This window comes from Lepus europaeus, chromosome 8, assembly GCF_033115175.1.
Source record: "Lepus europaeus isolate LE1 chromosome 8, mLepTim1.pri, whole genome shotgun sequence".
NCBI lineage: Eukaryota > Metazoa > Chordata > Mammalia > Lagomorpha > Leporidae > Lepus > Lepus europaeus.
The window spans coordinates 106,853,947-106,870,932 of NC_084834.1; the positions used below are offsets into that span (position 1 = coordinate 106,853,947).

At 38.9% G+C, this 16,986-nt stretch overlaps 1 protein-coding gene across 1 annotated transcript; it reads right to left on the reverse strand.

The window, feature by feature from the left end:
• Positions 1–201: 201 nt before the first annotated feature.
• On the reverse strand, positions 202–12,883 carry AMBN (ameloblastin). Its single transcript, XM_062199224.1, has 11 exons — positions 12,869–12,883; positions 11,907–11,975; positions 9,111–9,161; positions 7,494–7,541; positions 6,762–6,872; positions 4,741–5,040; positions 3,859–3,897; positions 3,559–3,618; positions 3,412–3,456; positions 2,935–2,979; positions 202–747 (listed from the first exon to the last, which is right to left on the reverse strand). The coding sequence occupies exons 1-11, from the start codon at positions 12,881–12,883 to the stop codon at positions 202–204; spliced, it is 1,329 nt and encodes a 442-aa protein (XP_062055208.1).
• Positions 12,884–16,986: the final 4,103 nt, after the last annotated feature.

A 16,986-nucleotide genomic window follows, 5' to 3' on the forward strand; every position in this document is an offset into this window, starting at 1 on the left:
CGACACATTTTATTTCAATAAGAGAATGAAAGCAAGAAGGGGACCTACACTATTTCTAGCCACGTGTGTTTATTAAGACATGCTTTGCACTTTTAATGCCTTTGCTGCAGAAGGGTGATAAGTGTTTTAGCAAAGAGGTACACTACGGGGACTAAGCTGGGCAGCTTATGCATACAGAAAGCAGCTGAGATCTCAAGGCCTTCAGGGCTCTTGGAAACGCCACGCATTGTGCATCATCTGGGGGTGCTGATCTTTGTTTCCCGGTATGGATGTTTCCTGAGTGTCTGGGGTCATGGTGGTATCCGTGGTTGTTTCTTCCTGGGTACCCAGGGGTGTGGTCACATCCGGACCATAGATATCATAAACCCCAGCTAATTCAGGGGTCGCCAGTGGGTCAGCATCTGAAGGGGTGACCCTGGGGACTCCCATTTTCTTCCCTGCTGGGCCCCTTGCCATGCCGGGAATGTTGTCCTTAGGGAAAGCAAGGAGCCCTGCGTGGTCGCCATGTGCTACCTCTTGAAGGAGAGCTGGGTTTTCTGGATTGGATGGGTTGGCTTCCGGCATGGGGGCGTCTTCCGCAGCTCCTTCTCCTTTCTCGGGGCCTTTAGTTGCGGCCACTGGGGAGTCAAACTCCAGAGTAAAGTCCCCACCCATGGCTGGGTTGTGGGGCATTCCTCCAAGGTTGTGCCTGATGCCTCCAAATCTTGGGAACATGGCTCCGTAGGCCATGGGTCCTCCTCTTTCTCCCTGGAAAAAAGGATCAAAGACATTATTATCACATACTAGTAACTCTTCCATGCAATTATGTCTGGTCATATTCAGCAAGAATCTACAAAGAACTAACAGAGAGCATGGAGTGAGTTGGCTGACAGCTTGATATCAGCACATTTCTTGCAAAACTGGCTTTGAAATATAAGGGAGAATTTCTGCACATATCTGGGTGGGGAAAGGCCGGTTCTCTGAAAGGGAGCTTGAGATCTTTCACTACACCTAGCTAGAAGGGCTAGGTGTGGGGATGTAGGGCAGAAGCAAGACTTCAGCAAAGTTAGTTTGAACTGAATTTTAAGAAAATAACATGTGTTTGGAATGGGAACCACCATCACAAACAAACAAAGGCTGAACTTTGGAACTGCATTTGTTGAGGGGTGGTTTGGAGGGTCTTGTCAATGGCATTTCTCAGTATCTTCCCAATGGATAAAGTCTTATACAAGATTTTTTTAAAAAACAAAAGAAAAGGCTTGATTTCTCTGGAGGAACTGTAATGTTTTCTTCTTGTGGACAGACAGAACACCAGAACTGATCATGTTTCTTTTTCTGCCATAATGCAGACCAAAACCTTGGGCAATTTGCAGGAAATATTTATGGCTATGTGGCTTGCACATCTGTATTCTGATTTCTTTGCAATTTGTACTCATTTTTAATCCTATCTTCAATTATTTGTTATACTTATTGTGTGATTTTTCAGAAGCAGACTATCATTTGGGAATGAGGCATAATATAGATAATTAATACTATAAATATGTCAATCAACACTTATTCTGAATTTTCAGCCAGTGTGTATGTGTGTATGTGTGTGTTGTATAGAAACAATTCTCTTTCCTTGTGCCTTTGCCTGCCTCTTTACTGAGTCTCAGCTTTGACACTATCTCCTCCAGGGATGGCACTGTGAGCCCCTTGGTGAAGCTAACTTCCTATCCTTTCCTTCTCTTTCCCTATAATAAAACTATTGATATCATTATTACATTAATTTGACATTGTCTGCCTTCATAACTATATTTTTCATCATGAGACTGTAATCTGCTTGAGAATAGTAGTATTATTCTATCTATCTTGCCTACAATATTTACCTATGTGTTAAGCAAGAAAAAGTTCTAAAAAATGTTGTGTCTGGGGGCTGGCATTTATGGCACAATGTGTTAAACTACCTCCTGCGATGCTGCCATCCTATATTGGAGTGTCAGTTTGAGTCCCGACTGACCCTCCCTGCTAATCTACCTGGGAAAGCAGTGGATGATGGTCTAAATCCTTTGATTCCTGCCACCATGTAAGGGACCAGGAGGGAGTTCAGCCTGGCCCAGTGCCAGCTGATGATGCCACTTGGGGAGTGAACTAGCAGATGGAAGATCTCTTTCTCTCTCTGTCTCTGTTCTTCTGTCACTTTGCCTTTCAAATAAACAAAATAAATCTTTAAAAAAGTTATGTGAGTTTTGTTTTAGTAATGGCATATGTATGTATATTTATTCCACTGGATCTGTAGTTGCTAATGATATATTAAGGCAGTGTGGTTTTTGTGCTTCCTGTGTGTGTGTGTGTGTGTACTGCAACAGATGTAACACATAGGTATTTCTGAGGGAAAAGGTTGAGTAGTGTGAGTCTACTGATCTCAAATCTTAAACTTGTGATATGTGTGGATAATAATAATAGAATAAGAACATACTCTCCTAGATGTAATGAACATTGAAGTTTACAATAATCAAAATTTAAACTTGTTTCCTTTCCTTTTCCTTTTTGATATTTCAGTCTTTGAAGCTGAAATATTTCATGCTGTTGTTGAATTTGGTGTTGGGGAGTAGGACTTTAAGGTCTTGCAAAGAATGGGAGTTCTGTATGAACTACACATGTCGTTTTTTGGCTTGAAGTGTTTGCAGCTCAATGAAGATGGCCTTTCAGGAGAAGTTTCTTCACAAATATGCAATGAATGGGGAAAAAATCCTATGCTCTTTAATGGTAATCACTCACTTATGAGTGTCAATCTAGGAAACACGATGTAATCCTTGGATACTGCTTTGGAGTCAAGCTCTTGGCTTTGGAGTGAAAAAAATCTGAAACCTGTGCCCGTATGGCTGCATTTGTAACCAATCATCCTGCAACCATTCATCTGGGACTGTCCTTCCCTGACTATTATTTTAAGCAGAGCTAGAAGACGTTACTCACGGGCATTTCTTCTGAACTCAGGATGCCAAGTCTGGCAGGGGCATTCTGTTCAAAAAGAAACATTGCATCGTATTATGAACCAGCTGCCTTCTATTTACCTTCTTATCTGCACAAGACAAAGTTAATAAAGTCATTTGGTTCTCCATCAAACCGTAATATTAATGCTGTACCCAGAGGCAGAATAAAGCAGAGAGATGAATCATTATTGAATCAATGTATCCAACTTGGGTAATTCATATTTAAAATTTACTTTTTCCTTAATGCAATTGTGTTATTGTGTGTATGTGTGTGAGTGCATATGGCCAGAATTGTCCAAATATGTAGGGAATTGTGCCTCTTTACTATTTCAGTTGCTAATGTAAGCATTCAGAGAATATTTATTTGAAATCTATTTTGTGAGGTCTGATTTTAAATTTTAAATGTTATCTTAAGATAACATTTATTAAGAATGATACCTTTTATGGAATATAGACTTACCAGTTGATTCGCTCCATAGGACATGTAAAACATACCTGGATAAAGCTAAATAAAATACAATAATTGTCACAGAATGCATTTTATAAAGGGCAAGCTTTTTACTAAATTGCAAGCAGAGAAGTGGTATTAAAAAAGGAAACAACTTACTGCAGCATGTCTATTTTGAGGCAGGGGTCCCCGAGGTATCAAACGGGCTATTTGGAACACCTGTAAGTAGTAGAAAACAAAATAATTCACACAGGTAAGTCCTTGTTACAGTGATTTCTGAGTTACTGAAACACATTTTCAGATGGATCAGTATGAAAAATCAGTTTTTAATATTAAAAACACAAATGTACCCATTATATTTCATACCCATGGATAAATGAGACAATTTAAGCATTTCATTCAATTTTTTTGAATATAGAGAAATTACCCCAAGAAAGTCTCATTGAGAGCTGTACTTACGGTTGGAACTTGTGGGCCAGCAAAATCCATTGCTGGGAGCTATGATACAGACAAATATTAAAATTACCAGTCAAAATAGACAAAATGAGCAGAATACACACTCGTATACAATTACATCAAAACATTCTAAAGCAAGTCTCTTTGTTTTTGTTCTTTTAGTCTCTTGGGAGATATGACCCTAGAGTTTTCAATGGTCTTCTACTGATACGAGTCAAGTGTACCTGCAGGGAACTGAGGCCTGCCCATCATGGATTTGCTATCCCTTATAGAGTCAAAAGTCATGGGTTTCGGAACTGAACCATACTTGATTGGCTTGAATCTTAGCTCTGTCACTTAGATTCTGTGTCTTAGTTTTTGTGTGATCCTGGGCAGATCCAAGTCTGTCTTCTCTTTAAAATGATGATACTATCGAACTTTGTGGGACTATTGTTAGCATGATATGGGGGAAGGATGTTAAGTGTTTGCAACATTTCAGTTCCACAGCATCTTCCTTCTCTGCCCATTGTTCTTTTGTCTACATTATCATAATGTGATTTTGCATGGTTGCTACCCCTCAGCCAGAGAAATAACAGCATGGAATCGTACTTGTGATGTTGAGGGATCAATTTCTCTTTTCAGCATTTCCAACACAGTAAAGACACAACTATGGGAAGCCTCTCTGGGCTGTCCTGTATCTTCTGGAAGCTTTCATGTTTTACAACTAAGATAGCAAGTTCTATGGCTACAGGGTCTGTTAGAATCTGTGCCTGGTCTCTGATGGCAAACGATAGAAATGGCTGTATTCTACTCCAAAACTAAATCCCTGATGGGAAAGACTGATTAAGAACATCTTTGTATTTTATGAGTACACTTTCAGGCCATGATTCTCTACCAGTGTCCTACAAACTGGGGTCCTTCCGTTAGGTTAGCAGGTGATCCTGACCTGACTTCCAAGAAGGGAATTACCTCAGGCTTTGGGGGCTTCTCTGATGGCGCCACCTGCTCTTGAATCTCTGGCATTTCTCCATCCTTCAAGGGCAGCTGTGCAGGGTGAATCCGAAGCTGAGGCCCTCCCTTCTGGGCTGTGCCCTGGATGGCAGGTGCAGCAGTTGGCTGGAGGAAGGGTTTCAGTCCTGGCTGTTGAGGCTGCAGGGATGGCTGTGATGGGAGAGGTGGGGGATGCACAGGCAAAGAATATTCATACTGCAGAGAAATTTGAAAAGAGTGTCAGGAAGGGATGGTTCATGGAGCTGTAGTGCCTAGAATTTCTAAAGCAAAGGGGCTTAGGTGCTTTCTCTCTGGAAGGGAGGCTTAAGGGACTTGTCTTGAAGAAGTGTTTTCATCAGAAGCACCAATTTTCTTTAAAAATATTTATTTTCATTTATTTGAAAGGCAAGGTGAGAGAGCGAGCCAGAGAGAGAGAGCAAGAGAGCGAGAGAAAGAGAGAACAAGAGAATGAGAGAGGGAATTCCTTCATCTGCTGGTTCACTCCCCGAATGCCTGTTAACAGCCAGGGCTGAGCCAGCCTGAAGCCAGGAGCCAGAGACTTCACCCAGATTTCCTACATGGGTGGCAGAGACCCAAATGCCTGAGCCACAGTGTGCTGTCTCCCAGGGTGCACATTAGAGGAATGCTAGATTGGAAGCTGAGATGGGACTCAAACCTAGCACTCAAGTTGTGGCATCCCAAGTGGCAGCTTACCTGCTGTGCCACAAAGCCTGTCCCAGGAAGCACCACTTTTCTTAGAGTGAGTGTTGGGGGAGGTTTTGTGTGTGCTTGCCTCCCTTACCTCCTTGGGGACCACCATTGTTCAAGAAGGGAAACTGCCTGTTTCTGGTGGAATGAGTCATTTCTTCCACTGTGTTCAAGTAGCTGCCCACATGCATCTTTATTTTATTGTGCTGTCACCAGATTATAGTAATTTTTTAAATAAATCTTTGCTCCCTCCCCAAGTTGACTGAGAATAATGTGTCTTATTTATCTTTGTAGTCCATGTAATTAACTTCCTTACAAGCACAATGGCACATGGTGGGTACTTATTTTTTGAGTTAGCAAAAGGATTAAGTAATTAAGTAATTAATTAAGTAATTAAGTAAAATACCCATCCAATTCCTGCATAAGAATCCATTTTGGTAATAATTCTTTAGGTGGAGAAATAGTCACCATGAATATAACTTATTGTCCTACTAAGTGTGGCTTTGTGGGTAATTCTCCTGTTGTGGAAGGCTGTCTGGAATTAGAAGTTCCTATGAAAACCCCTATGTTTTATTGCCTCTTTTAGAAGTTACTTGTGGTGAATGGTAGACGGCCTGTGGATTGGTTACAGATTCCTCAAACCTGCAGTGAAGTCTCACAATAGTTTTGTTTTGTTTTGACTCTTAACCTCTGGCCCATCACTAAAATCCTACGGCATTCATTATAATTTATCACTTTGAAATATGTTGTTTTATGTTATCTACAAAGCAAAAATGGAATTTCATTAGCTTTTGAGCCATTCTTCTTTACTTTCACTCCCAAACCACAATTTGGCTTATGTACTTACTAAGGACCTAATAAATAATGATTAATGGATTGCTATATTTATTGTGTAGAATTCATTGTGGTTCAGGAGGATGTATATTATCATCTGAAATTAGCCTTTAAGTACTTAATTAGAGAATTTTGTTGATTAAGGTGAAATTTAACAGTATATCACTTGCATCCATTTTTTAAGGATTCTTTACCTGTTGCTATTGATGATATCTTAACATACTTTTTCTACTTGAGATAAATATGTAAATAGTAATAGGCTCTATTTCCTATTAAGATAATTTTTTATTAGCTGCTGGTTCTTGTGTATTGCTAGTATATTGTAGCTCAAGAGAAAGCACGTGTGGAAAGATTTTGAAGGTTGAAGTTCAAACAAACTGATGCAATTAACTTACCTGTTGAGTTTCATGTTCCCTTGGCCTCATCCATGGGAAAGAGGAAGGTGGTGGTAGGAGACCTTGCAGCCACAGGGAATTAAGTGATTTTCCGAAGCCATATTTAGAATACTAAAGACACGGGGAAAAAGACATGCTTACATTTCTTTTTTTTTTTAACTTTTATTTAATGAAAATAAATTTCCAAAGTACAGCTTATGGATTACAATGGCTTCCCCCCCCCAACTTCCCTCCCACCCGCAACCCTCCCCTTTCCCGCTCCCTCTCCCCTTCCATTCACATCAAGATTCATTTTCAATTCTCTTTATATACAGAAGATCAGTTTAGTATATATTAAGTAATATTAAGAAATAAAAACACAAGTAAGAATGATTTTGGTTAATTGAAAATGGATAGATAGATTCTCCCAAAAGAATCAAATTTCATTCTGAGCCCCACTACAATAGTTCTTTTTTTTTTTTTTTTTTTGAGATTTGGCTTTCTAAGAACTTGTATTTGGGATATAATAAAATTGATAAGCAAGGAAGATTTTTTTGCTAAAGAAAGTTCAATATTTTATTTTTCCTTGGTACCCTACCTTATTTTATTCCAGCCTGTTTCAGTTACTTATTTGTTTTTTCAGTGTTGAGGTTATTTTCTGTTCACAAACACATTTTATGAACTACAACTCTGCTAATTTCACCACCATTGACACCATTACTACTTGAAAGAAATCTCTGGATATATGATTACCTGAGAAAGTGCATTTAATCCCTGCAAACTTCCCAACTGTCTCATTGTCTGTAAAGAAAAAAAATAGGTTAGTGTTTGTCATGTGTGTCACTTTTGACATGACTGATTTCTCATAGTGACATTATCAGCACAAAGTTTGGGGTGGGAAAATTTGAATAAATCAAAAGTAGTTATCAATAATCATTAAAAATAAACATTCAGTATGGTTCTGCCATTGTTGTTACTGCTTTTAAAATACCGAGCTTGCTTTTGTCATTAGTTAAGGGGGAAAAATAATTAAGTGGGTGTTACACTGAAACAAAGGGAATAACAATCAACTGAAATAAAAATGCAATTAAGATGGTATTGCTTCATTAACTCTTTTCTCCCATTTAGCTTACCTTGTCTTTGATTAATTCAGCTCAGAAAAGGAATTAGAAAAAATAAACACCCAAATCAATTTTACGTCCTTCACAAACAAAAAAGCTCTAAAAATAATAAATATAAAACACACTGGAAGAAGTGGTAAGCATGTGGACAGCTTGTCAAGAATTTCAATAGTCAACTTGCTTTTTAATGGGAAGAGCTTTAGAGTGCTTCAGATTTTGTTAAAGCTAGAAAGAATAAAAAAGCATCAATGAGATTAATTTCACGTGGAATAAATACCAAACCCATGATTATACTGACTGACATTAAATGGTCGTGATACAAGGGAATTTTGCCAGGTGTTGTAACAAATTTGTAATCTCATAAATTTTTTTATGTTTAACTGTTGATTTTGTTTATTGGTATAGTCATAATTACTATTTTGCTGAGGTTTCTAAGCAGAATATGTTGTTTATAAGAATTTCCATAAAACAAATACAGCAATAATGCTATGCAGGAGGTATCATGGCACAACGTTAATGCTATTCACGGTACTGCTTGTAAGTCATTATATTTTGTACAGGTACATATTCTTCATGAGAACTTTATCATATAAGATACTATAAGAAGCAGGAGAGTAAACTGTGTCTACAGAGTTATGTGTTTTAATTAATGTAGCCATTATATTAAAGTGTATATAGTATATATTAGGTATTGTTAGGGTTGCATTGATTCATATAAAGATAATAGTATAAAGCTTAATAAACAAACCAAGAGTTTAAAATTGTGGTAGAAGGAGGCAGGAGTTTGGTGCAGTGGTTAAGGTGCTGCCGAGGATGCTAGCATTCTACATCAGGGTGCCTGGGTTTGAATCTCAGCTTGGTTTCTGATTGCAGCTTCCTGCTAATGTGCACCCTAGGAGGCAGCAGGTAATAGCTTAATGTAGCTCTGTCCCTGCCACCAACTTTGGAGACGGGGACTGAGTTCCCAGCTCTTAGCTTCAGCCTAGCCAAGCCCTGGAAGTCATGGTTATTTGTGGAATGAACCAGTGGGTGGGAGATCTCTTTCAATTCAATTAAATCAAATTAACTTTTAAAAATTATATAAGTATTATAAGACAAAGCTCTATAAATGTTATTAATTTCTCTAGAACTACTCAGGATGACAGTCAGATTTCTGTCTAGGAAAAGTGAGAAGCAATTCATTAAGGTTCTCTCTTACGAGAAACGTGCCAATGTAAAGATTATATGTAAAGATTCTGGCAATACATACCTCAAGGCTCAGACTAGCCATGCCCGGTGTCCCAGGTTGTTGAGGAAATGCCTAAATGGAAACAAGAATAATTTTGAGTTGCCTTTGGTGAGGAACTTCCTTAACTGCATAGTTTCAAGTTGTTTTGGTGAAAATACAAAGCTGTTCTAGTGCAGAAAGGTCAGCTGAGAGACCACCATATTGGTTTGTTGCCCAAATGACTCTAGCTTTTGGACTGGATGAAGAAGAATATAGGTTATTTGGGAGAATTAAAATAATATTTGGTAATTTTGCTCCAATATCTATCATTTGCGTCTTAATGCTATATTGCTTTAAAACCAAAATTTGACTTAGTTTAAAGTTATACAAATGAAAAGTTGACTAAAACAATAGAATAAGAAACCACATGCTTCAGGTTTATGGATTGTGGTGTGGGGTCATGGCACTCAAAAAATCATGCAAAACCTGACTTGCCTGCTCTTCAGCAGGCTTCAAAAATCCTTCATCATCTTTAGGGACAGTTTATCTTATGTATAAACCTGTTCATCTGTATTTATATTTATATAATGTCAAAGCTATATTTTCCCTTAAAGAGCATTCTAGCACTAACTAATGCATTTTAACACTTATTGTGTTTATTTAAGTTGTTAAAAAATATATATATACTTACAACTTACAACTTTAAGATATTTCCCTTTCTAAAAAAATCCTTATTAATACAGAACACAAATATTTAAAAAAAGGAAAATGGAAGAGCAGAAATGAGAGTAAATTGGATTCTGAGTCTCTCATTCTTTGGATATTCTCACTATCTAAATGCAAAGGGTTGAATGCTTTTCTTCATTTATACCACAAATATTTATAGAATGTCTGCTAATGTATTGAGATTATTTTCCTTTGTGTAAGTAGTTCAGGAATTCTACCCCCTACAGTTTTTGACATGAAAAGAGGGACAGGCAATAAAAATGTATTGTAAACCCTCTGGATGAAGAAAGAAGTTAGTTGTGTGGGCAGAGTGACTTTGTGTGTGTGTGTGTGTGTGGCTTGTGAATGTTTTCTGTAGACTATTCAGAATCTGAGGGAACTGCAAGAACAGAGCCTTCTTTTCCCCCATTGGTCAGTATACAAGCACCAAAACTTGGGTAGATTCAATTATAGGACAAAATATACTTCACTTTCCATCTATCCCTAGTCATGAATTAAGGAACAATATTCACATGAATAGAAATAGAAAATGGATTCATGTGCCAGGCTAAATTAAAAGAGGAGCATTGGATTTGATGGGCAGTCAGTTACAATCATAAGCAATTGTCCTGTTTCTCACAGTGACCCTGACTAATTCAGACATAGACCTTATAGATTCAAAGACTGTTGTTGTAATACATGGATGGTGGATGATCAAAGCTAAACCCAATGTCAGTATCATGTAAAGTGAGCTAGGGTGGCAGCTTAGGTATTTTTCTCATTTTCTTTTATCTTGCATGATGGAAAGGAAATTCTGTTTTTAATTGTGGAATTAAAGTTTTCATCTTCTTTCTCAAAAAATATTTAGAGAACTCACAGAGTTAGCCTTTCCTCTTGAGGAATTAAAGTATTTGCAAGTTCATTTGAGATCAACTGTGAACTTCTGAAGACAACAGATGATGTCTTATGGACCTCTGTGTCTCCCGTGCCCAAAATGTTGGTGGATAGATTCATACTGCTGTTCAGTATATATAAGGGCACTTTAAAAATTTAGTGGAAAATTAGAATTAAAAGGTAATTTTAGGGCCAGCGCCGTGGCTCACTAGGCTAATCCTCCGCCTGCGGCGCCGGCACCCCGGGTTCTAGTCCTGGTTGGGGCACCGGTTCTGTCCTGGTTGCTCCTCTTCCACAGCTCTCTGCTGTGGCCTGGGAGTGCAGTGGAGGATGGCCCAGGTCCTTCGGCCCTGCACCTGCATGGGAGACTAGGAGGAAGCACCTGCCTCCTGGCTTCGGATTGGTGCAGCGTGCCGGCCACAATGCACCAGCCGTAGCGGCCACTTGGGGGATGAAGCAACGGAAAAAGTAAGACCTTTCTCTCTCTCTCTCTCTCTCTCTCTCTCTCTCTCTCTCTCTGTCTAACTCTGCCTGTTCAAAAAAAAAAGTAATTTATTTTGGTGTAAAAAATTGAAATCCATGTATAGTTTTTTTCATAATACAAATTTCTATGAACTTTTTGGTGATTCCGCATATTTGCTGAATACATTTAGTAACTGAAAAAAGTCTTTGAAATGACAAAATCACATGGATTACATTTGTATGACATCATTTCAATATCAGTAGATCAGATGTGGGCCTGCAACACACAAGTAGCCTTGGTCCCATGACATGTTTTAATAAACTTCAGCTGGCAGTGATACAATGTCACCCCCAAGAGGTAAATTTAATTACTAGCTTCAAGTTACCTGTCACAATTTTGTAACTCTAGTCACTTAGCTAATATTGTCCTTCTTAAAGTGAAGAAAATATGCCTTACTTTTTCAGAAAAGAATTTCTCTTTCCATTTCCATTTCATAATAAGAGCAAGAAGTTGATGATATTGTTTGATGGCATTGTGGAGACCTCCCAGGTCTTTTATCCTCGTAATATTTTAAATATTGTTTGCAATAGAAAAAGTATATGACATTACTTTTAGACTAGAAGGCAGAGATGCGGGCCACTATGACTTTTGACTTACTAGGAGCTAAACTCCGGGACTAAATCTAATGAGTCTATGTATGGGCTCCCAGCCAACATCCCTTCGTTGCTGTCTGGTGTCCAACAGTGAGGAGCTCCCTGACCAGCAGACTGACTTACCGGCACTGCAAAACTCGTCTCCAGGAGGCACAGGAGCAAGATCAGGTCCTTCATTTTGAAAAGTGGAATCTAAAACATAATTGGGTTGAAGAATTAAATCCGATTAATTTTGAATTTAGAATGGTTAAGAGACAGCTTTAGAAATAAGCCAGAGTGTCTGCTCTTCTAAAATGACTGAGTTAGAAAGAGATTATAAAAAAAACTAAATGTTGTTAAGGCATTTAATTTGTATTTAGTATTTCTGCGGTGAATTGACACTTGCAACCTAAATGAACATGCACTGACAGCCTCCACAGATTCTTTAAATAATGTTTCATTTCATACAGTGAACTTTGAACTAAAAAAATCCCTTTCATTAAGTGAAATACTGATCTATAAAGTATTCACAGTAGTTATACTTCAATTAATATCTGGGACAAAATTTGAAATCCATTTAAAACATAATTTATCCAATAATCACTTTATAACATCTTTTTTGTTTTGCACATATGTAGGGTATATCACTTGGTAAGTTTTGGTTGTCAACATAACCATGCCAAATACATTGAATACTTTTCCTTTGATATCACTAGAAAATACGTCTCCAAATTTAGTTTTCCTTTTTAAAAGATGAATGATCTCTTAAAATGTAGTCTATACTTTCAAAAGTATCTTCACTCTTCTATGAATAGGAATCTAACTAGTCAAGAAACTTGCTTGCCCTCTAATAATTTTCTAATTTAAGCATGAACAAAAATAATCACAAATAGCAAAAAAAAAAAAAAAGTCTACAGATAAGTCTTTCTTTGCTTAGCAGCATGGGTAGTAAGCAATAGCCATGTCATCTCTGGAACTCACTAATGGGTTATGATAAGCAATTATTCTGGTGGCCAGTGAAGATAAATCCTCTTTGAAAAAGCTGTCTGGAGATAGAAAAAAAGAGCTTACAGGAAACATACGGAAATCATAAAATCACATTTTACCTTCGATGCTGACATTTACTGTGCTCTCAGGATCTCGTGATGCCAACCAAGATAGTTCTAAGAAAAGATAAAATTTTTTCTGCACTGTGCCTGGGACTCGCTCTGTACCTCTCATTTCAAGGAAGAACAGAAACCTTTATTTAAAGTGCCAATCCACCAATCAAAGTGAGGCAAAATGGGGGTGGGGGGAGGCAGAATCTCTGATCCTGCAATTAGTCCACACCCTTTTATTGCATGCAAGGACATCGACCCAGGAGGGTCTCATTATATTAAATTGTAACTCAGCCCCTGTATTTATTCAGAGAGCTTGATTGCAGGGAAAACAGCAAAGAAGTAATGGACTTAGGCTCTGAAGACAATCATTTTGGTGATCTGGGGGAAATATATGTAAAATCAGTGCAAAGCAAGCAATTATCTGTTTTGTGCAGATGCTTATGTACAGATAAAGCTAGTGACCCAATGCCAGCATTCTCAATATTTTCACACCTATGTTGTGGTATAACAACTCCACCTTCCCCCAACATACACATACAGTCTAGAGGTAAACACCAAATATTTCCTGGGCCTAGAAGAAAGGATGAAAATGTTACCTGGAAAATGTGCTATTTTTCCTTTAGAATGTCGTAGATAGTTTCATTTCTGGAGAAAATTGATTGGAAATAACCCTGCTTTTGTAAGACATTTCACTTGGCCTCTCTGCAAGAATCACTTGGAGATAAACCTCTGATGCATGTTCTTTGTAGGCACAGGGAAGAAGAATCAGAACATTGTCTACGGACCCATCCAATCAAGGGGAACAACTCTCACTTTAGACAGCCCTGTTTCCAGGCATTCGTATCAAGCCCGGTTAGCGAGATGTATCTGGGCCACCGAAGAGTTTAACATCAACTTGGATTGATTTTTCTTCATGAACAGATGAGAATGTCTTGGATGTAGATTGAATGCTGGCTGCCTTTGTTATTTCTCTGCTCCTCTTAGTCTTTCCAAAGGTGTGATTTCATACACTCTAGGGTTAGGCATTTAAGATTAGTTGCTGGAGAAAGGATGAGTCAGTACACTCTTTAGGGAAGTAGAGATTTTGCCAATTACAGGGAACATTGAGGAAGCTGGTATTTTGGGAGAAAGACATCTCCCTACCCAAGTGTGGGTGTAACAGCTTCAAATAATGTTATCTAAGATTCTGTCCCTGAAGGACCCCATTTCCACTGATGACAGAATTATATTTAGGATGCAATCAAATGAATATTATGAATGCATTTTGTAAACAGCAAAATGTTATTGAAGTAAAAGTATTTTTCCTCTCTCTGTTGCCCAGCTCTAGTGCTTGATCAAGTCCCTTGATCTCTCTGAGCCCGTTTCTTCCCTCAGTAATACAGGGATAATCATTTACTACCATAGGCTTGCCTTGAAAATTTGGTCAGACAATGGATATATGGTAGCTGTCAAGCAGTCTGTACTCAATAAATGGGTTACTTGTCTTTTTTTTTGTGGGAGAAAATATATGAAACATGGGACTGCAAGGGCAGTGTGTGTGTGTGTGTGTGTGTGTGGTGTGTGTTGGAGGAGGATATATGCTGGAAGTCAGGTCAAGAGCTCCAAGGAAGGAAGTGGAAGGACAAAACACAAGACATTGGTTCTGTGGAAGTTGAGGCAGAACCAATAGCACTGAGCCTCCCGGGTGAGTCCTTAACTGGAAATGCATGTGTGTCTTTCATGGTTTATGAGAATGATCATGACAGGCTAATAATGTTTTGGTAAGATTCATTTGTTCTGCTTTGTTCTTAAGCCAAATGGCCAATATGTCATAGATACTTTTGCTTCTTTCTTTCAAAAATGTCCTTCACACTCAATCCAGGATTACCGTTTTCCGAATATACCTGATAATTTCTTTCTCTTCCAATATCCTACATGCAAACATCAAATTTCTTCCTAAAATACTGATTTCAGATTTCACTGACACAGCAACAGATTTTTCAAGCATCTTTACAGCTATGAAATCATTTTACCCTCTGTAACTAGACACTTCAAATCACATTTCAATTCACCTTCACAAACTTCTTTCCCTCTCTGGGTGAGACACTGTGTATTGATCAATATAGTAATAATTGTAGTGAGTTGGATTTTGTTTTGTTTTTCCATCTAGTGAACAGTTTTTTAAAAAATATTCACTGTCATCCAGAAATATTAAGGTAAAACCATTTCTTAAAAATTGTTTATTTGAGAGGCAGAGCTACAGATACAGGGAGAGACAGAGAGAAAGGTCTTCCAACTGCTGGTTCATTCGCCTAAATGGCTGCAACGGCCAGAGCAGAGTGGAACTGAAGCCAGGAGCCAGGAGTCAGGAGCCAGGAGCCAGGAGCCAGGAGCCAGGAGCTTCTTCTGAATCTCCCTCATGAGTGCAGGGGTCCAAGCACTTGGGCCACCTTCCTCTGCTTTCTCAGGCCACAAGGAGAGATCTGGATTGGAAGAGGAGCAGATGGGACATGAACTACCTATATGGGATGCTAGTGCTGCAGGTGGAGGTTTAGCCCACTATGTCAAAGTGCCTGGCTCAAGTGAACAGTTTTTTAATCTTGGTTCATGTAATGCATATTTTTGGGGAAGTCAGTAAGTATGATCCTAATAAATTCTGTGGGAAACTCTTAATCACAAAGAAATTGCAAATTAGCCTGAGTTTGTGAATGAGTTTCTGCCCCATTCATTATACATGTTAAGGCAGTAACTGAAGCTGATGGAAAGCACGCTGATTCAGGCTGTACCTGTCTGAAGACCTTCCAGAGTGCTGATAAATGAACGCCCATGTCCAGAGACCAGCAAAAATAATAAAACCCTTGCCACATGCCACGGGAGAAGTTGTAAGAAAAATCTAGAGAAAGAATTCCTGAGGAAGATATTAGCATGGTAGCTGAGAGCACAAATATTTAAATCCCCTCCATGACTAATCATATATACATATTTTCATCTGTGAAATACTGTCTGCCGTAGCTTAACATTAATTTAAGTATAGTAAAGAATATTAACTGCTCAGCATACTATCTGGTGGGCAGAAGATGTTCAGCGAGGGGCTGGCACTGTGGCATAGTGAGTTAAAGCCCCAGCCTGAAGCACTGGCATCCCATATGGGCATAGGTTCGAGTCCCAGCTGCTCCACTTCTGATCCAGCTTCCTGCTAAATGTGTCTGGGAAAGCAGTAGAGGATGTCTCATGTTCTTGAGCCCCTGAATCCATGGAGACCGAGAAGAAGCTCCTGGCTCCTGGCTTTGGGTTGGCTCAGCTCTGGCCTCCATTGAGACCATTTTGGGGAGTGAACCAGTGAATGGAAGATCTCTCTCTGTCTTTACCATTCTCTGTAACTCTGTCTTTCAAATAAAATAAAATAAATATTAAAAAAAGAAAATGTTTAGTGATAGTGGTTTACTTTTCTTATTGAGGTAAATAAACATATGCTGAATATCTGCTTCATATTGAATACTTTTTATTGGATTTACTGAGGTTTTTTTTTTTTTTTTTGACAGGCAGAGTGGACAGTGAGAGAGAGAGACAGAGAGAAAGGTCTTACTTTTCCGTTGGTTCACCTCTCAACGGCCGCTGCAGCTGGCGTGCAGCAGCCGGCGCACTGCGCTGATCTGAAGCTGGGAGCCAGGTGCTTCTCCTGGTCTCCCATGCGGTGCAGGGCCCAAGAACTTGGGCCATCCTCCACTGCCTTCCCAGGCCACAGCTGAGAGCTGGACTGGAAGAGGAGCAACCGGGACAGAATCTGGCACCCCCGACTGGGACTAGAACCCAGGGTGCCGGCGCCGCAGGCGGAGGATTAGCCTATTGAGCCACAGCGCCAGCCTGAGGTTTAATATACAAAAATCACACACATCTAATGCGTACATCTTGATAAGTTTGGACATATGGACACATCCACAATGCCCTCACCACAAACACATATTCATCACCTCCTAAGATTTCTTGAATTATTTTGTCTTTTTTTAAAGTTACTTTAACATGAGCTCTATCCTTATGACATATCTTAAGATGCATAATGTAGTACTGCTAACTGTAGATACTATGTTGTACAGCAGGATCTTTAGAACTTACTCATGTTGGAGAACACAAGGATTTTTTTTCAA